This window comes from Symsagittifera roscoffensis, chromosome 3, assembly GCF_963678635.1.
Source record: "Symsagittifera roscoffensis chromosome 3, txSymRosc1.1, whole genome shotgun sequence".
Lineage (NCBI taxonomy): Eukaryota > Metazoa > Xenacoelomorpha > Acoela > Convolutidae > Symsagittifera > Symsagittifera roscoffensis.
Window position 1 is genome coordinate 29,018,339 of NC_087064.1, and position 17,587 is coordinate 29,035,925.

The 17,587-nt window shown below is 36.2% G+C and overlaps 2 protein-coding genes across 4 annotated transcripts in view; both read left to right on the top strand.

Moving 5' to 3' along the window:
- LOC134842897 (histone-lysine N-methyltransferase SETDB1-like) overlaps positions 1 to 15,338 on the top strand; it is a 31,879-nt gene extending 16,541 nt beyond the window's left edge. For all 3 annotated transcript variants that reach the window (XM_063859411.1, XM_063859413.1, XM_063859412.1), the window contains 13 exons: positions 1,894 to 2,215; positions 3,968 to 4,342; positions 4,532 to 4,747; positions 4,981 to 5,453; positions 6,660 to 7,395; positions 7,660 to 7,861; positions 8,341 to 8,507; positions 9,933 to 9,985; positions 10,270 to 10,530; positions 10,690 to 10,766; positions 10,843 to 10,934; positions 14,558 to 14,603; positions 14,875 to 15,338. In XM_063859411.1, the coding sequence (XP_063715481.1) occupies positions 1,894 to 2,215; positions 3,968 to 4,342; positions 4,532 to 4,747; positions 4,981 to 5,453; positions 6,660 to 7,395; positions 7,660 to 7,861; positions 8,341 to 8,507; positions 9,933 to 9,985; positions 10,270 to 10,530; positions 10,690 to 10,766; positions 10,843 to 10,934; positions 14,558 to 14,603; positions 14,875 to 14,946 (3,092 nt within the window). In that variant the 3' untranslated portion in view covers positions 14,947 to 15,338. The remainder of the gene's footprint in view (positions 1 to 1,893; positions 2,216 to 3,967; positions 4,343 to 4,531; positions 4,748 to 4,980; positions 5,454 to 6,659; positions 7,396 to 7,659; positions 7,862 to 8,340; positions 8,508 to 9,932; positions 9,986 to 10,269; positions 10,531 to 10,689; positions 10,767 to 10,842; positions 10,935 to 14,557; positions 14,604 to 14,874) is intronic.
- LOC134842899 (zinc finger protein 330 homolog) lies at positions 14,884 to 17,526 on the top strand. Its single transcript, XM_063859414.1, has 4 exons — positions 14,884 to 14,970; positions 15,686 to 15,984; positions 16,405 to 16,602; positions 16,864 to 17,526. Exons 2-4 carry the CDS (start codon positions 15,703 to 15,705, stop codon positions 17,251 to 17,253), a joined length of 870 nt encoding a protein of 289 aa, XP_063715484.1. The 5' UTR covers positions 14,884 to 14,970; positions 15,686 to 15,702; the 3' UTR covers positions 17,254 to 17,526.
- Positions 17,527 to 17,587: the final 61 nt, after the last annotated feature.

Below are 17,587 nucleotides of genomic sequence, written 5' to 3' on the forward strand. Positions count from 1 at the left end.
CACGCTCAATTTTGATTTTTCGCTGTTTGACTTCTGATTTTTTTTTTAATTCAGTGCATTTCTATTGTTAAAAGGAAGGCAAACTCCACTATCGAACAGCAAAATTGTAAAGGTCGCGAAAAACGTGATCGACTTCTAATTTCGAAAATGGAAATGAAATGTCAGGTTTCCCAGCAAAATAAAAGTTTTGCCTATTGATCCAGTTTTCTCGAATTGGGTCAATTTTAACAAAAAAAAATGTCCATCATAGATTGTTCTAAAAATTCAAAGAGCTTTAAGGCCATCTTTTTTTTTTCTTCGAAATTCAAAAGTTGAATGATCTTGAAAAAAAAACATGTCAGTTTTTTTTCAGTTTCCCTGCGTTAATTACTCTTCCAAAATAGTTGGCTATGTTTGAATGGGTTTTATTCAGGGGCGGATCTAGGATTTTCGCGGAGGGGGGTTGTCTAGGTTTTGTCGACCTTTTCGTAAATTTTCGTCAGTTTTGTCGACCTTTTTTCTTTTTTTTCGGTCGACCAAAATGATTTTCCGAGCTCTCCCAAAGCTCTAAAAAGACCCTGTTTCGGCAAAAAATTCTGCTCCGCAGTCAAAATTTAGAGAAAAGGCCAAAAATAGCGTTTTTACGCAATTTTTGGCAAATGTTTATCAAAAAATCGCTTTTTTCGGAGCGCGCTAACACCCCCCTACCCCCCCCCCCCCCCTCTCTTAAAATTAGTATATATGGGCGCCCAAGGCGTCTTAAGAAAAATTCTTGAGTCCGTCAGCCAAAAATGGATATCCCAAAGTAGTGTAGGTTTTATTTTTCAGCATTACCGAATGAAAATAAAAATTTACCTATTGCTCCAGTTGTGAAAATGAATTACCTATTGCTCCGGAATGAAAAATTTACCTATTGCTCCAGTTAGCTCAAATTAAGTTCATTTTATCAATAAATGGTCAAGCATAAATTGTTCTAGAAATTCAAAGAGCTTTAAGGCCATCTATTTTTGTCTTTGAAATTCGAAGTTCGGGATTTCAAAAAACAAGTCAGTATTGTTTTCTGTTTCTTCTCTTTTCCAACTGTTTGTTGGCTCTGTTTACTTCTAGACCTGTTATTTCCTGAATTTTCTATTATCAGGTGATAAGTGTAAGTACGCACCTAGATCATATTGGGGCTATAACCACGAAATTGTTTTCAAATCTTTCGTCTTATTCTCGTCCTAATTGTTTGAAAAATTTTACCACTGTTTGCAGGTTACGGGCTTCATAAATTTAAAATTCGAATTAACAAACTGATTGTTGAGCGACGTATACATAAGTGTTTTCAAAAAATTTTGGTGGCAGGGCAAAGTGTCGCTTATGTTATTCTATAAACGCGCATCGTTTAGTCTATCATCCGCAACTATACGCCAATTGCTACTCAAAAGTAGTACTTAATTCGCGCGGGTCAAAATTACCATGTGACTTGAACTTTTGATGGACAAAAAGGCCATTTTAATAGAGCCGTGATTTTCTCCGCAACTTCTGATTAAATCTGATGAAAATCATGCGAGAAATTGAGCGAAAATGCTTGAGGTGAATGGAGGGGGTTTGTAGTGACAATTAATTTGTGCAGAGTAATGTATCCCGTTTCGAGATTTAACATCAAAGATGCAAAAGTTAAATGCAGTCATAGAATAGATCCAAGAGGTTCTCAATTTGTTAATTCTGATTGACAATTGGGTTGTACTTTCGAATGAAATAAGAAGTTCAAAAGGATGTTTTTTTCTCATTTTATAATAGAGGATTATTAACGTTTTCTTGAACTGCTATCTCTTTAGTGTCTTCTCATTTGCAGTTCGCTGTCACTAATTCTTTCATCACAACTGTCATTTACTTAAGTTACGGAATCTTTAACTGGCCAGTTTTTTCCAGAGAATGCACAAACAGTTGAAATGGATATCCGAGAAACAATCGAGCTACAGTCTTTAGAAGTTGACAGCATAGTATCTGTTCCTCCGCAAAACAAAACCGCTCTTGTGGAAGCTTGTGATGAAACTACTGAACCTGCTCCGTCGGTTCTGTCGTCCGAGTTCGCCAACAATGCCTCAGAAGTGTCTGACGTTGTAGATCCTATGGATTCAAAAACTGAGGCTGCAGTCTCTGAAAAAAAAGATCACCAATCTGACGATGAAATTGAAGTAGTGCCTGTTGAAGCGTCTGCTGTAGAACAAAAGAAGTTATTGAAGACACACCTGTACGTATTGATTGACATAATCTTCCTTATAAATAGGATTTTTCAAAGATTATGAGTTCAATTTTTAAGCTAGGTCGTGTTTAACTTATTTAAAAGTCGATAAACGTAGTATGAAGACTCTTATATAGGTCTTGGTGATTTTTCCCTTTAAGGAAAATCTTAAAAATCTCTAATAACTACAGATGTGCATTCATACATATTCATGCATTTATGAATGAACTTAGGCGGTACTGGACAAATAAGACGACAGAACATTAAGACAAGCCAGTTTTAATACATTCCAAATGAACTGTTTGATTTCAACTGGTTTATTTTTGTCAGAAATATCATTGGAAAATTTCGCGTAGTGTCGTCTTAAAGTCCCGTCAAAAATGGTTGTCGTCTTTACAGCTGTCGTCTCATATTCCGGATACCCGGATAAATATATATGCTTTTTTTGAATTCAATTGAAATTAATCTGCTTAAAACTAGTAAATTGCACTCTCCCAATACGAACGTGGTAATGGCGCAAAAAAGCGTGAACGATTTCTAGTTTCTAAAAGGGAATTTGATTTACAAGATTTCCCAGCGGAATAAATCCAGTTTTCTCACGTTGAGTTAATTGTATCAAAAAATTTCAATCATAAATTCGTCTTGAAATTCATAAGGGTCAAAGCCAAAAAATTTTCCTCGCGTTCCCTGACTGTTTTCCATTTGTCTGTTTGCTATTTTAGTCCTTTCGCGAAAATTTTACGTCATGTTTAGTATTCAGCTAGCTGATTTGGTGTTTGAATAATCGACTATGTAGTTATTTACGCTAACAAGCAGCTACTGTTTTAGTACGAACCGTCTTTTTTCTAACCTAACTCGGAAGTAAAAGTGTTCATTAAAAGTGTTCACTTCTGTTGCTTTTGCTATAATCACGATCTGTAGCATTAGAAATTTCATAGCATCTGTTCTAGGCTTTATTTGTGTCTAGTGTTTGTGAAGGACTAAGAGTCTGTGACTGAGAGGTTACAGCGTGAGACTTGTAACTTCTAGGTCGCAGTTGGTCCTAGTTTTGAGTCCGAGAAAAGCCAAATTTTTACTAATTCGAGGCTTATTTTTACTTTTTCTCATTGTGCACTTTTTAGAACTCAACAGCTGCTTTTTGGTTTGTTCGCGCTAGTGTTTGCGGAGCACAGCTTTGCCTCTGTGTAAATTATTCTTACAGATGGGTAAAAGACACCGGATTCCATTCATGAATTGTCATTTTTTTTCTCAAAAACATGTGAATTAATTATAACCATTTGCAGGTGCGGATTTAGGGGGATGCCTCCTCCCCTCACCATCCTTTGGTACTATTGTCCATTCTTTTTTTCTAAAGCAGACATTATGTACAAAAGGCGTCAATCATTTCTAAAGGCGAGATTTTGTACTAATTTTGAGCCGGAGCACTCGCTGAAGAAACGCTATTTTTCGGTTAAAACCTCAAAAAAGAGTCCCGAAATCACGTGGGCCTGGTTGTTACAATTTTGACGGCGGTGCTGATATTTGTTTTCAAAATATGGTAATTTATTGTGTTATTGCTGATCCCGGAAAAAATTAATTTGGTCGGCCTTAAAATAGGTCAATAAATTTATTAAATGAAACTAGCTCTCCCCCCCCCCCCCCCACCTGGAGAAAGTTCTCGATCCTCCCTTGACCATTTGGTTGACTATACATGTAATCAAATATAATTACGATAATGGCTATAAATGATCTCTGAAGCCAGGAAGTCAGTTTTTATTAAAGGAGAACGAACACACCGATCCATCGGGGAATCTCAGTTTTCGGTTTCAAGAGGAAGAACAGAAAGTGGATGAAGGGAAACATAGTAAGCAGGACTCCTGGGCCAGAAGGCGAAGACCTCTACCGGGTCAAGTACAGGGATGCTAACCAAGAACACAGCTACAATCAAGCTAAACAAATTGCATTTGGATTCTCGTTGAATCGTGTGACCTATGCAGTAGGCTCCAGAGTGCTGGCTTTGTTCAGTCACGATGCACACGAGGGTAAAGGTCGATTGGAGGACTGTCCGAATAAGAGAACTATAATGGAAACTGGAGTAATTGGCGAGACTCCGAATAGTAAAGTAGTTCCTGGGAAGAATTCGGACAACAAGAACAGGTGAGTTAGTACTCAAAAAACATATTCTCCGACTTTTGTGAATAGACGCAAGTTAGAGGCACAGAGAATGATTACATGATGCAATTGAGATATTTTTTGAAATTCTTTTCACCTGTTATTTTTGTAAGTCGTGACTTTGAATATAATTCTCTACTGCTTTTATTGGTATCTCTCCTCTAGTCGTTGCAGGTACCTGGTGTTCTTCGACACAGGACAAGTGCAATACATCCCACATGGGTCCGTATTCCACCTGCTGACCGAAGATCAGAGTGAAATGTGGAAAGAAGTGGTGGACAAGGAGATGGCTACATTCCTCCAGGTGTACTTCCACTTCCATCCGAAGAGGTTCCTTCTTCAGGACCCAGTTGTTGGAAAGCCGATCACAGTCAAAGACTACAAACGATGGTCAGTGCTATGGTTTCTACATAACAATAAATCAGAAAAATTGATGCGCATTGCTTGATGCTTAAGTAGATTGGCCAAAATTAATTAGGTTTTTGAACCGAATTAATTAATTAGCTTTTTGAACTAAATGCGGGGTTAGTTTTTTAAAAACTAAGTTAGTGGCGGGTTTCGAAATGAGAAAGCGTCTTGCAACGTGTTCTGTTGAATTTTTCCATTGCATATTTTTTTTCCAGGTCGCAGGCAACCATAACTGAAGTGGACTGCAACATCATCAAGGTCACTTTCGAAGACGCAGACGGTGAGAAAAACAGATTCGAATGGATCTTCCGAGGTTCCGACCGGATTGAGTCAGTGAAACGATACATCACCAAAATGCTGCAATCAAACCCATTAAAATCTGTGTCAAATGACGCCGAAAACAAAAACTCATCGGCTAAGTCAGTGAGCAGCGTAACAAACAGAGGCAGCACTTCAGCCCTTTCAAGAGTGATCCACATTCTGAGTTCTTCTGAGGATGAGAGTGAAGAGCAAAGTGAGAGTCTTCCTGTTTCGGATTCAAATGACGCAAGTAGAAATGCGGAAAAGGATCCTGCGAATCGAATAATTGGGTCGAAAGAGAAAGAAATTAAAGCAATTACTAGCACAACTGGCAATTCCACTCCGGCGCCCTCTGAGAGAACAAGATCGACTTCGAAACATGATGATAGTAAGTGGCTAGCATAATTTATAACATTTATTAAGGTGGAATTTTCCGGCTTATACACAAGCCAGTTGGAGCTGATACAGCTTTTTGTTCTTGTTGCAAGTCCAACATGATCAATTTTACCTTTGAAAGAAGCTGTGTGACTTGAAATTGTTTACATTTTAATTCAATCTTGTCAAATATGATGTAATGTATTTGTGATTACCCTTGCGATAAGCACGGGTTTTGCTACGGGTTTTAGACGTTTTTCCCGTAGATAACTTTGTTCACAGAATGGTCCAAGTTAGAAATGGTAAGTTTGGGTTGTTCATAATAAATTCAAATTTCTATGCGTCTCCGGCAAACTTGGGCTGGAGTTAATGATTACGCCTGAGATGGCAAAGGTGCTAAGTTCGAACCTGACAGGAATTTTTTTCAAACAGGAATTATTCCAATTCAAAAAAATTGTTGGCTTTGGCAATATATTTGACTGCTTATGGTTTGTTCTTGTTGGCTTAGTTGCCACAACGTAGAATTTTTTTTCTGTACGCAGTTCAGATTGTAGTTGATTTTAGTGTTTCGATTTCCTGGCGTTGACTTCGGGTATTTTCTTTTTTTTTAGTTTTTTCTGCCTTATTGATTTAGACTTATAGTTTATAGGCTGTGGCCTAACTTGGTGTAGTTTTAATAGAAAAATAATTTTTGTGCTCTTTTCTGGATTGCAATAGTTGCTAAAATCTTAATAGAAATTATAGTTTTTCATGACAACAATTTTTTTTTCTTTTTTTTGGCTTATATTATATCGGCTTAGTTGTCTGTTTTTGTTTCATTTGAGGAGCGAATAAAACTTTATGTATGTGTGGGTTTTGAGCGTGAGGGGACTTCTTAACTTAATAAGTTTTAGGACTTGTTGATTTTTTTTTCGGCTTAAAGGGTTTTTGCTAAAGTATTTTCGGCTTTATTACTGCTTGGTAATTTTTTTCCTATGCTTATTTCCTATTCTGTTGTCTTGGCATGTTTTTCTTTCAAAAGTAGCCTTATTCATTTTGATAGATTTGGTTGGTGCGAAGCGCAGCTTGGCTTTGTGTTTATTTTTTTGCTGTCCTTACGACTTGGCGGCTTTCTTGTTTGGTATCGCAAGTGGTGAGAAGAGCAGTTTCACTTCCGTGTTTTTTGCTGTCCTTCAGCGCATAAGTAGCTGATCTAAGAATAAGCATTTATCTTTTTCAGCTGAAGACCTATCTTCTAACCCAAGGTGGTTTGGAGGGAAAAAATGGGCAACTGAATTCATTCCAGAAGCAAAACGCACATACGCAAAGTGGCACAAAAAATGTTCATATAAGTGTCTGCAAGTACCATCAGCACCAAAAGACGAAGAGAGAGGAGCTAAATGTCTCTTACAAACGCCAGTGTTTGCCGGTTTTGAGCGGGAGTTTTGCCACACGAAAGCACCGGCGTTCAAAGGCGACAATCCCAAAGTAGCCGTGGTGTACCGAAGCCCTTGTGGGAAGCGCCTAAGAAACATCGAAGAGTTGGGTGCTTATTTACTTTCCACAAAATGTAGTATAGGGATTGACAAGTTTTGCTTCGACCCATTAATTGCTAATATTTTTGATTCGGTCGAGTTGGAAACCGAAACTTTCTTGGTGAAAGAAGACGTGTCTCACGGTGTTGAGAAGCGGCCAATTAGAGTAGTCAACAAGATCGATGATTCAGTTCCAATCTTCGGAAAATATATCTTAGAGCGCCAACCAAGTGCTGAAGTAATTGCGATGATGAAAACGGACCCTGGGTTTCAAGCGTGCTGCGACTGCACGGATAATTGCAAGGATAAGAAGAAATGCGCATGTGCACAATTGACCATTGAAACAACGAGGATGGGAAGAAATGGAAAGTCGAAGCGGAAGCTTACGTATTCGAATGCGGGTTTCAATCACCGAAGATTAACAACTCGACATGAGTTTGGGTAAGCTCGATTTCTATCCGTTTTTGAGCAAGTTGTCAAGTTTTTGTTACGACTAGAAATTGGATAGCGCAGCTATAAATTCTCTAGCGCGTTAATTACTAGAGATAATGTACCTGTTATATGTCGGTAAATTGGTATTAGTTGAGTAACGACGATAAAATTTGCATGGATTCTCAAAACAGATATGAGGCCTTCTTTCTACATACTCTCTTTAGACTTTGCGATGAATTGTTAAAAAGTGACTCTGATTTTTCTTTATTATAGCCTGTATGAGTGCAATTCAAATTGCTCGTGCAATAAGGAGACTTGTTACAACAGTGTAGTGCAGTTGGGTCTTCAAGTGAGACTGGAGCTATTCATGACCGAAAAGAAGGGTTGGGGTGTCCGATCTCTAGACTACATTCCAGCCGGAACCTTCATTTGCAATTACTCTGGAGAACTCATGACAAAGTTCGCTGCTGAAATGGTCAGTTATTGATGTTCATCATTGATTTAGGCAGTGATAAACGAATTAAAATTCTGATCATAGGACTTGAGAATATTAAGAATCTACGCGAGGATTTTTGATTTTGCCCTTCTTTATGACCTATTTCGCTACCGTGAGAGAATTCGGTTAAAAATAGGTGAACCTGTTCGTTGTTGTAGTAATAATTTGTAACAGGCAAGAAAAAATTCTGTAGCTGCTCTTTGCCACACAAGTCAAGAATGGTAGGGCGACAATTCAAAACAAAGCATTTGCAAATAGCATAAGCTTGCCCCGCTGCGCTTACATCCGACACGAGATGATTACTGCGCGTGAATCAGTGAACCGCGTTTTAACTACTGTTACGAATTGTCGCCTCATGATCAAGAATATAGAAAGTCATGTAAATATTTTAGGTTTTGAGTAAAGGTGTTGGTAAATTGCAAGAAACACAGTTTTATCGAATGGTTTTTATGTTTTAGGCTGCTATGGTAACTGGCGACACGTACCTCATGAATTTGGATTTCATGGAGAAAGCGGGAACCTTGAAAGAGGATGAGGATGGAAGCCAAGACGACATAGAAGAAGACGAAGAAGATTACGAACTAGACGAGGAAGACGACGAGCAGTTCCTGCGACGGAACAGAAGGCAGGCAGACATTTTTGATTAGAGCTGTTTAGGCAGGGAAATATCAGTAGTTAAAGTGCATATGTTCAAGTGTGAAAAAACGAAAAGATTTTCACTAAAAAGGTCGTGATTATTTTTTTTCAGAAAGCTCTAATGTGATTTTTTTTGCGGTTTGAATTTTGATTTCTTTTTAAGTACAGTTCATTTCCTTAGTGAAAAGGAAGGCAAACTCCAATAGCAAACAGCAAAAGTGTAAAGGACACAAAGAATGTGATCAATGTTCTCGTTACGAAAGGGGATTTTTATTTTTGAACGTAGTGAAGACTCTTATATAGGTATTGGTGATTTTTTCCCCTTTTTTTCAGGAAAAAGTCTTAAAATGCTCTAATAACTACAGATGTGCATTCATACATATTAATGCATTTAAGAAGAATATATCCTTTTTTGAGTACAAATAAAATTCACTTGATGAACGTTATGTAAATAGCACTCTCCAAATACGTGGAAATTGCGCAAAAAAACGAAGAATTTATAGTTTCGAAAGTGGAATTTAGTTTTCAGATTTCCACCGGAATAAAAACTTTACCTATTGATCCAGTTTTCTCAAGTTGGGTTAATGTTATCAAAAAAGCGCCAGTCGCAAATCGTTATAGAAATTCAAAGAGCTTAAATGGCATCTATTCTTTTTCTTTGAAATTCTAAAGTCAGTGTTTTTTTTTGTTTACTTGCGTTCATAATTTTTTTCCGACTGTTTGTTGGCTATGTTATGATTTCTAAACTGAATAGAAAAAAATTGTCTCAAGGAAAGAGATAACTCAAAGAAAAAGTGCCACATATGAGCAATTTGTGAAATTCAAAGAGTCTTAACGTGATTGAGAGTCGATGAATGCAGTGAAGACCCTTATATAGGTCTTGGTGATTTTTGTTCTCAGGAAAAGTCTTGAAAAGACTTAAAAATACAGATTTGCATTCATAAATATTAATGCTTATATGAATGCACTTAAGTATATTTGCACTTTGTGAGTTCAATTTGAAACAATCTGCTGAAAATTTGGTAAATTGTACTTATCCAAATACCAACGTGCAAATGGCGCGAAAAAACTTGAACGACTTCTAGTTTCGAAAGTGTAACTTCATTTTTAGATTTCCTAGCGGAATAAAAGTGTTACCTATTTATCCATTTTTCTGAAATTGAATTAGTTTTAGCACGAAGTCAATCATAAATTGTTCTAGAAATTCAGAGAGCACTAAATCCATCTGATTTTTTCTTTGAAATTCGAAATTTGTAAAATGTTCAATAATTTGCGGTTATTTCCTTTTGTTCATTGTTTATTTTTCAACGGTCTGGTGACTATGTTAACGAGAATATGTTAGACTATCGATTGGTAAAGTGCTGTATAGTTCGTACAAAATCCATTAAGATTGCATATCTGTTTTTTTTTTCAGGGCGAACATATCTCTCTCACAGTCTGCAAATTCGGATCCTTCCTGGACTCCAGGTAATCACTATGTTCTTTAGATTTGTTGATTCAAGTGCCATTAGTTGTGTTTCAGCTTCATCGGGTAGGGGTTAAGGCATGCCGCTTTTCAGTTGGACTTTGCCCAGTCGATTCCCGCATTGGTTGTCATTTTTGCTCATGCTTATGAAGTCTGCTTCGCATGTATTTAGCTCACAAATTATTCTGCATTTTATTAAACTGAGTTGAGCCTTTTTAGCATCAATTAAACTAGCAAATGAATTTGCCACTTTACACAATTTAGTTCTTTTTAATTTTACCCACAGGCAAAATAACAGCAGCTGAATTGTCATCTTCTGCCGAGGACTTGCCTTCAGTCATTGCGGAGGAAGAAGGGTTGGAAGATATACGACCCGCAAGTGATGACGAAGAAGCCGACGGTCCTGGTTTCGGGATGGATTTGGACGACCTTTCTGATTTGGATGAAACTAACGGAGCTACTGGAAATGACTCGCTTCGAGATGGAGTTTTGCTTCTGAAAGGAGGCAAGAAGCGCCAGAAAAGTGGAGATAATAACTCAGAAACAGGTAAACATTTTAACTCTGAAACTTTTTAGCTAACGCCGATTTGAAAATAATGGTTAGATGTAAACTATTTTTGCATAGCTTTACGATTTTCAGGATCCATCCATGACATTTTGAATGGGTCTCTTAAAAGATAAATAATTTCGCTCTTTTTTTATTCAGATCATAATTCAGAAGACGACACATCATTGTTGGTTTTGGACTCGATGAACTCGGGAAACATTGCACGGTTCTTTAATGTAAGTTCACCTTACGATTTTAGGAAAACAGCTTGTTACGATTGGCTTGTATGTAATGATTTAATTTTTGTTTCAGCATTCGTGTAATCCTAACCTATACGTCCAAAATGTGTTTATCGACAGTCATGACAAAAGATTTCCCTATACTGGGTTCTTTGTTGGGGAAACGTAAGTATTCTTTAAAGTGAACTTGCTTGTTAATTGTTTTTACGCTAGAGAGCTTGTGAGCGCTACTGTATTTGTACGAGCCTTCTTTTTTTCTAACCTAACTCGCAAATAAAAGTGTTCATAAAAAGTGTTCATTCGGTGGCACTTTTGCTATAATCACGATCTGTATCATTGGAAATTTCGTAACATCTGTCTTCTTTATTTGTGGCTAGAGAGTTTGTGGTTTATTAAGCGTCCGTGGTTTATTAAGCATTTGCGAAGCACAGCTTTGCTTCTGTGTGAAAGTTTGTTGTGAAAGGTTCTTGACATTCTAGTGTAATAAACACAGTTATGTTTAACCTATTCAACTGTAATCTGTTCATGTCGTGAAAAAAATTGGGCTTAGTTTTTTAAGAGTCGATGTTCCTTTTTCAATTTCAAATTTTTACTATGTTTGAGCTGAACTCCTAATTTGTTTATACTACAATTCTGAAGTGAAATAGGTATTTTTACTACGCATTTTTGCTGTGACGGTGTAACTTTTATTACATTCAAATTCATTTGCTTATAGGAAAGCAAATTACGCTGTTCGATAAAGAATGCGCAAAAAGAATGCGAAAAAGCTGAAAAACTTCTTGTTTCGAAAGTGGTTTTTGAACTTTAAATTTCCCAGCGGAATAAAACTCTACCGATTGAATCAATTTTTCAAATTTGATTATTCTTATCACATCTCCAAGCGTAGTGTATGAACGTGACTCTACTTTTTATCCAAACTAACTAGCAAATAAAAGAGCTGATTTGGTAGCACTTCTGCTAGTATTATCGATCTGTAGCAATGGAAATTTTATAGCATCTTTTCTCCACTTAATTTGTGGCTATTGTTTTTTTTTAAATTATTAAGAATCCGTGGCTGAGATGAAAGGACGTAAGACTCCAAATCTTGAGGTCGATGGATCGAATCCAATCCACAGCAAAAGTTTCAGTCTTTGAGGCCGATTTTTATTTTCATATTTCTCTATAGAGCTTCTTTTTAGAAGTTTTTTGGGCTCTTCTCTACTTTCGCCCCACATTCAAAAATTCAGTTTTGATTCCATTTTCATATTGTCAAAATACAATGAATTTTTGCTTGGTGAATAAACTAATTTTTGCGAACACATTTGTTCTGTAATCCTTACATCATAACATCACGCATTCAGCCATATTAACACGTAAGACAGCTAAAAAAAATGCAAAATTCGAAACGTGTGGGGTAATTTTGTTGGCTGTGTTTTCAATTTTAATTACTCGTTCAATCTCCAAATAGTCAACTTTTGGCGAATACGCCAGCAAAGCCCTTGTTTTAGGATCAGATCTCTTTTTTTGATTTTAAAATCGCACCTTTCTATGTTTGCTCAGTTTGTGTGTGTACTTTTAAGTATTTTTATAGCAAATCGCAGGAGTTTTCATCCATTTAATTAAGGCGCATTCATTACTGCTTTGTATTGATTTTCAAGTCTTTTGTGAAAATAAAAGTTACATAGAAGCAGTAGTTTAGAATGATGAAGGGGAATCTTGGGCATAGGTCTGTAATTTTAATCTCAATGAATTAAGAAACTTTTCAATCACGTGTGAACGAAATTGATAAACTACTTCTGCTATTGTTTTTGTTTTGCTCCTAGAGAGGAAAAATTTTTGAAAGTTTTTCGGTGTTTCCTGAAATGGGGAAATTTCTTTCTTTGTTTTTGATTGCTTTTACTTATATGTCAATATACAAGAGTTTTCTGGTTAATTTAAAGAATTTTTATTAAGGGAAATACTAAAATTCTTCACGCTCAATTAAGTATTCAGGCGGTTAAGAGTTAAAGAATTTTTGAATTTTGATGCTTTCAGCTCAGTTTGTTTCCTTTGTAAAAAAGAAAGGCAAATTCCACTCTTGAACCTCAAACGTGTAAAAGTCACAAAAAATTTGAATGGCCTCTTCTTTGGAAAATATACTCTAATTTTCTGAATTCCCTGGGGAGTTGGAAAATTAATTATTGATTCATATTCCTCTAAATATGAGAGTGTTAAAAAAAATTGACCATCTTGAACATTTTCTACGTAATTTTTAAGTGATTTTGTTTTCTAAATTTTGAAATTTTAAAAATGTTCCAAAATTTTCAATCGTTTTTTTTAGTTGATTTTGTTCTAAGTTTTCCAAGCATCTGTTGACTATCTTTTAAATATACTTTTAAAACTCATTATTATTCTTCGCAAAAGGACGCTAAGTTACACTCCTAATAGCAAAAACGCTCTGATTTGAAAAGTGTTGCTCATTTTTTGTTTTCAAAAGTGCTTTTTATTTTTTTCCGCAGAGTGAGAAACCTATTGATGTAACTCTTTGTTCACTTGCCAAAGTAAAGGTACTTGTAATCCAGAACAAGACTTTTAACCCATAAACAGGTTTGCGTTCAAACCTGTTAGATATTGACCTTGCGCCCTCAGAATAGAAGGTCTAGGATTCGGGTCGCAGCCGGACCTTCGAAAAAGCGTGGATTGAATTTGTTTTGGGGGACTTGAGTTGTCAGACTACGTCCATTTTATTTTTTGTAGGCGCACTTTCCAAAGCATGGACTTTTCTTCTTCAAACAATCATTTTTTTAAAAAATTATTACTAGTAGTCGTTCCATGTCAAGTAAGTATTATAACTCTGATTTTGTTCGATTGCCTTTTTTTCGGTTAAGTGGCTCTGTTCCATGATATATCCACTTAGTTATCTTATGAAGAAGAAGAAAGAACACTTCAATTACTGTGTAAAAGTCTATGCATCAATGCATTAAAGTGTAATAAAGATTATATTGGGTTGTTTGAAGGATAAATAGGTTGTTATACTTTTGTGTTTTGTGGAGTAGTGGTGCGTAGAAAATTTGAATTTCAAATTTTAATTGCTGTGTCAAAATTTGCTGTGACATTTCGAATTTAGTTTTTGTCTTATTTGGCGTCTGCCCAAGTGTTGTCTGGGTAGTTGCTGCTCGTTAAAAAAGTTTTGAGATTTTTTGAAACGATGAACGTAGTCAAGACTCTTATATGGGCCGTGATGACTTTTTGTTCTCGGTTTTTTCTCAAGCTCAGTTCATTTCCTTTGTTACCTCGACTATCGATAAGCAACTGAGTAAAGATCACAAAAACCGTGATCGACTTCTAGTTGCGAATGTGGCTTTTAATTTTCAGATTTCCAGCGGAATAGAGAAATTGTTTATTGATCTGGATCTTATTGATCTCAATTTGGATTAATTTTAAAAGAAGTGTCAATCATAAATTGTTCTAAAAATTAAAAGATCTTTAAGGCCTTCATTTTTCTCTCTGAAATTCGTAATTTAAGAATTTTTCAGAAAACGAGTCAATTGTTTTTCTGTTTACTTGCGTTAATTGACTCTTTTTGAACTGTATGTTGGCTATGTTCCTCAAATTGAAGACCATTCAACATAAATGTGAGAAAAATTTGTAGATGCAGTTTTGCTTTTTTTTTCAAAAAAAAACAAACGATTTTCTTTGACTTTGTGGATTCTGTCTCATTTTCTGTCTGCTTGCTTACAATGCTATATTTGTGTTGTATCGTAAGTGGTGCAAATCTTCGCTTCGCCTCTGTGTGTTATTCCTTGTCATGCTAATGATAGCTTTTTCAGACATATCAAACCAGGAGATGAACTCGGATGGGACTATGGATATGAGGTTAGTTGCAATTCTTCGCCTCTGTGCTCCATATAATGCTTCGCCTCTGTGCTCAAATATAGCATCTATCTGTCCGATAATATAACCGAAGTATATCTGAAATTTTTCGCTGACAGAAGTAATTTCTGAAGTTTCACAAAACAAATATTTCACGTCATTGCATAATTTGCTTTGATTATAATTCTAATGAAAAACAAACCTCATTTGGAAAATAATTGAAAATTGGCTTGCAGTCGAAATGATTTCTCGGAGTAATTTGTTTCTTTTCAAGGCGGGATCAGTGGAAGGAAAGATACTCTTCTGTCACTGTGGAGCAGGCCAATGTCAAAATCGACTCTTGTGATCATGATCACAACTGCTGTTCTCTGTTAGTCCTTCCAAAAAAGACAATTTTCTATCTGTAAAGATCAACGAGGATATCCTCAACTCTGCCCAAAATTTATGCAAAACTCGGGAGATCTTTGATGTTTCCCATCTATCAAATTGACTATCGACGAGATGGCCCTCAATGCTTCTCAAAATTATTTAAAACTTGATCTTTGTTATGTTCTCAATTTGTGAATTTTGAGAATATTCTCGAGTTTTCTCTCTCAGCATCGATCAAAATTGTTTATATGCTGATGGTAATTAATTTGTGTTCTACTCGAGATTTTATCTATCAATGAGTTTATTCTCAGCCTTTTCCGAAATTTATTTGAATCTTGGTTTTTGAAATTTGAAATCAATTTCGTTTGAGTTTGTTTTTTCACAACTAGTCCACAAAGCTGAATGAAGGTGTTCGCATTAAAACTACTACATTAATCTATATGGGTAGTTATCATGACGATTCGGAAAGTAATAAATTTGCTAGTTGGGCCACTCAGCAACAAGCAGTCAAAAGAATGAAAATTTGCTTCAAGTGACCGATGCAAAATGATGAAAATTATATCTTCTCGTAAATTATCATCAGTTAAGAGAGAGCACCATTCGACTAGTAGTGCAGCCTACTTTCAGGCTATTCTCCCTTCGCAATGAAATAAAATGACGAGAAGTTACCTCTTTGTTGCGCATATTGTTTGAGATGTTTTTGAATTCACTTTCAGATGTAAATTGAGCTACAATGCCGAAGAAGAAAACAGGTGCTCGGAAGAAGGCAGAGAAGCAGAAGGAGCGACAGAAAGAGATGCGAAGTGTGGGTCGCCCGATAGTGGAGGAGCCATGCAACTCCCTGTTCGAGTGCCACGAGTGTGGCAACAAACAGAAGAATAGAGCGTTCTGCTATTTCTGCAACGCTTTGAATAAACTGCCCATGTGTGGCCACTGTGGAAAGACAAAATGCATGATGAAGAGTGGTGACTGCGTGATTAAACATGGAGGTAGTTACACTACCGGCATGCAGATGGTGAGCTTAAGTTTTTTCTGAAAAGTTTCGGCCCAGAAAAAAATTTTGTTTTTTTTTTCTGGGCCGAACTTCGTTTTGCAAAACTTGCTATTTTTCAAAAAATAATATTTTAATTTGCAAGTACAGTGGAACTTTTGAGCATCCAGTTTCACTAGAAATGGAAGAACGTGAGTTAATTTTGAGATGATTATGGTATTGATTGCGGAAACGTTTTCTATTTGAAAGTTAATTAACGCTTTTTTCCTGATTATGTTCTGTGAACACGTTCGCTTGAAACTATTTGAAAGATGTTGCCTTACCTATTGATAAATAATAAATTGAGTTGTTATTAGAAAAAAGTTTTTAACGCTTACTTTGTTTTGAATCATATGAGGAGTTGTGAAAATTAAGACTAAAGTAGTTTTCATACTTGTGTTCTAGATCGGTGCCATCTGTGACTTCTGCGAGTGTTTCATCTGCCACGGCAGAAAGTGTCTGCAGACACACGCCTGTATTTGTCCCCTCACAGATGCAGTGTGCACAGAGTGCGAGAGAGATGTCTGGTCCCACGGGGGACGAATTTTCAAGTGCTCCTTCTGTGCTAATTTTATATGTGAAGACGATCAGTTCGAACATCAGGTAAACAACGTAAAGTTTTTGCAATTCATAGAAGTGCAAATGTGTCGGGTGATAGGGTTTTTTTGGGTTTTGTCAAAAATGGAAAAAAAAGTTACGTTATCTTGGTTTCCAACTTAACGTTATTTTAGATAAAATGTGGGAAAGAGTTACAAATTGTTTTCATATTTTCATGAACATTTTAAGGATTTGAGGCTTAGTGTCGTTTAAGATAAGTATACAGAAATTTTGTATGGCGACTTTATCTAAGGTTTCTTTATCCAGGCATCCTGTCAGAAAATTGAAGCCGAAAATCTGAAATGCATGTCATGTAACAAATTGGGCCAATATTCTTGTTTACGCTGCAAAATCTGTTTCTGTGACGAGCACGTAAGACGAAAAGGAGTCAAGTACGAGAAAAATCAGGCGTTTCCCTGTCCTAAATGTTCGTACGTGACGAAGGAAACTAAAGAACTCTCGATGTCTACGAGGAATTACGACTTCGGCAGAAAAGGTGCGGAAGGTGACGACGATGAGTATTATAATTATCAAAGCAGTTCGTACTCCAATTTCGACTCGTGGCGAGGTAATCATGGAGACGAAGATGACGATGAAGAAGATTCAGATTTCGATCCTGATGAAGATGACGAGGAGGAAGAATCAGAATCTGATTAATTTAGATTTTATGAGATGATATATTTGATATGGATATTGTTTTGGCGCTGTATTGCATTGATTCATATTTTGAATACTATTTATTTCGATTTGTTCATATAAATGACCCTGTTTTTTCCAGTAAAGTGTTGAACATAAAACTCAAACTTTATGAAGGTATGTACAATGGTTCCGCCTTATTAAGTAGGAATTTTTGAGGGAATATTTATTTTAATCCGAAAGATAATGATGTCATGAGCTCGAAATTTAAAAAAAAACGAGATATTTTACCAATGTTGTTTTCTGGAAGTTGCCATTTTGGAATTATAGTTCAGAGATATTGATTAATGTGAAT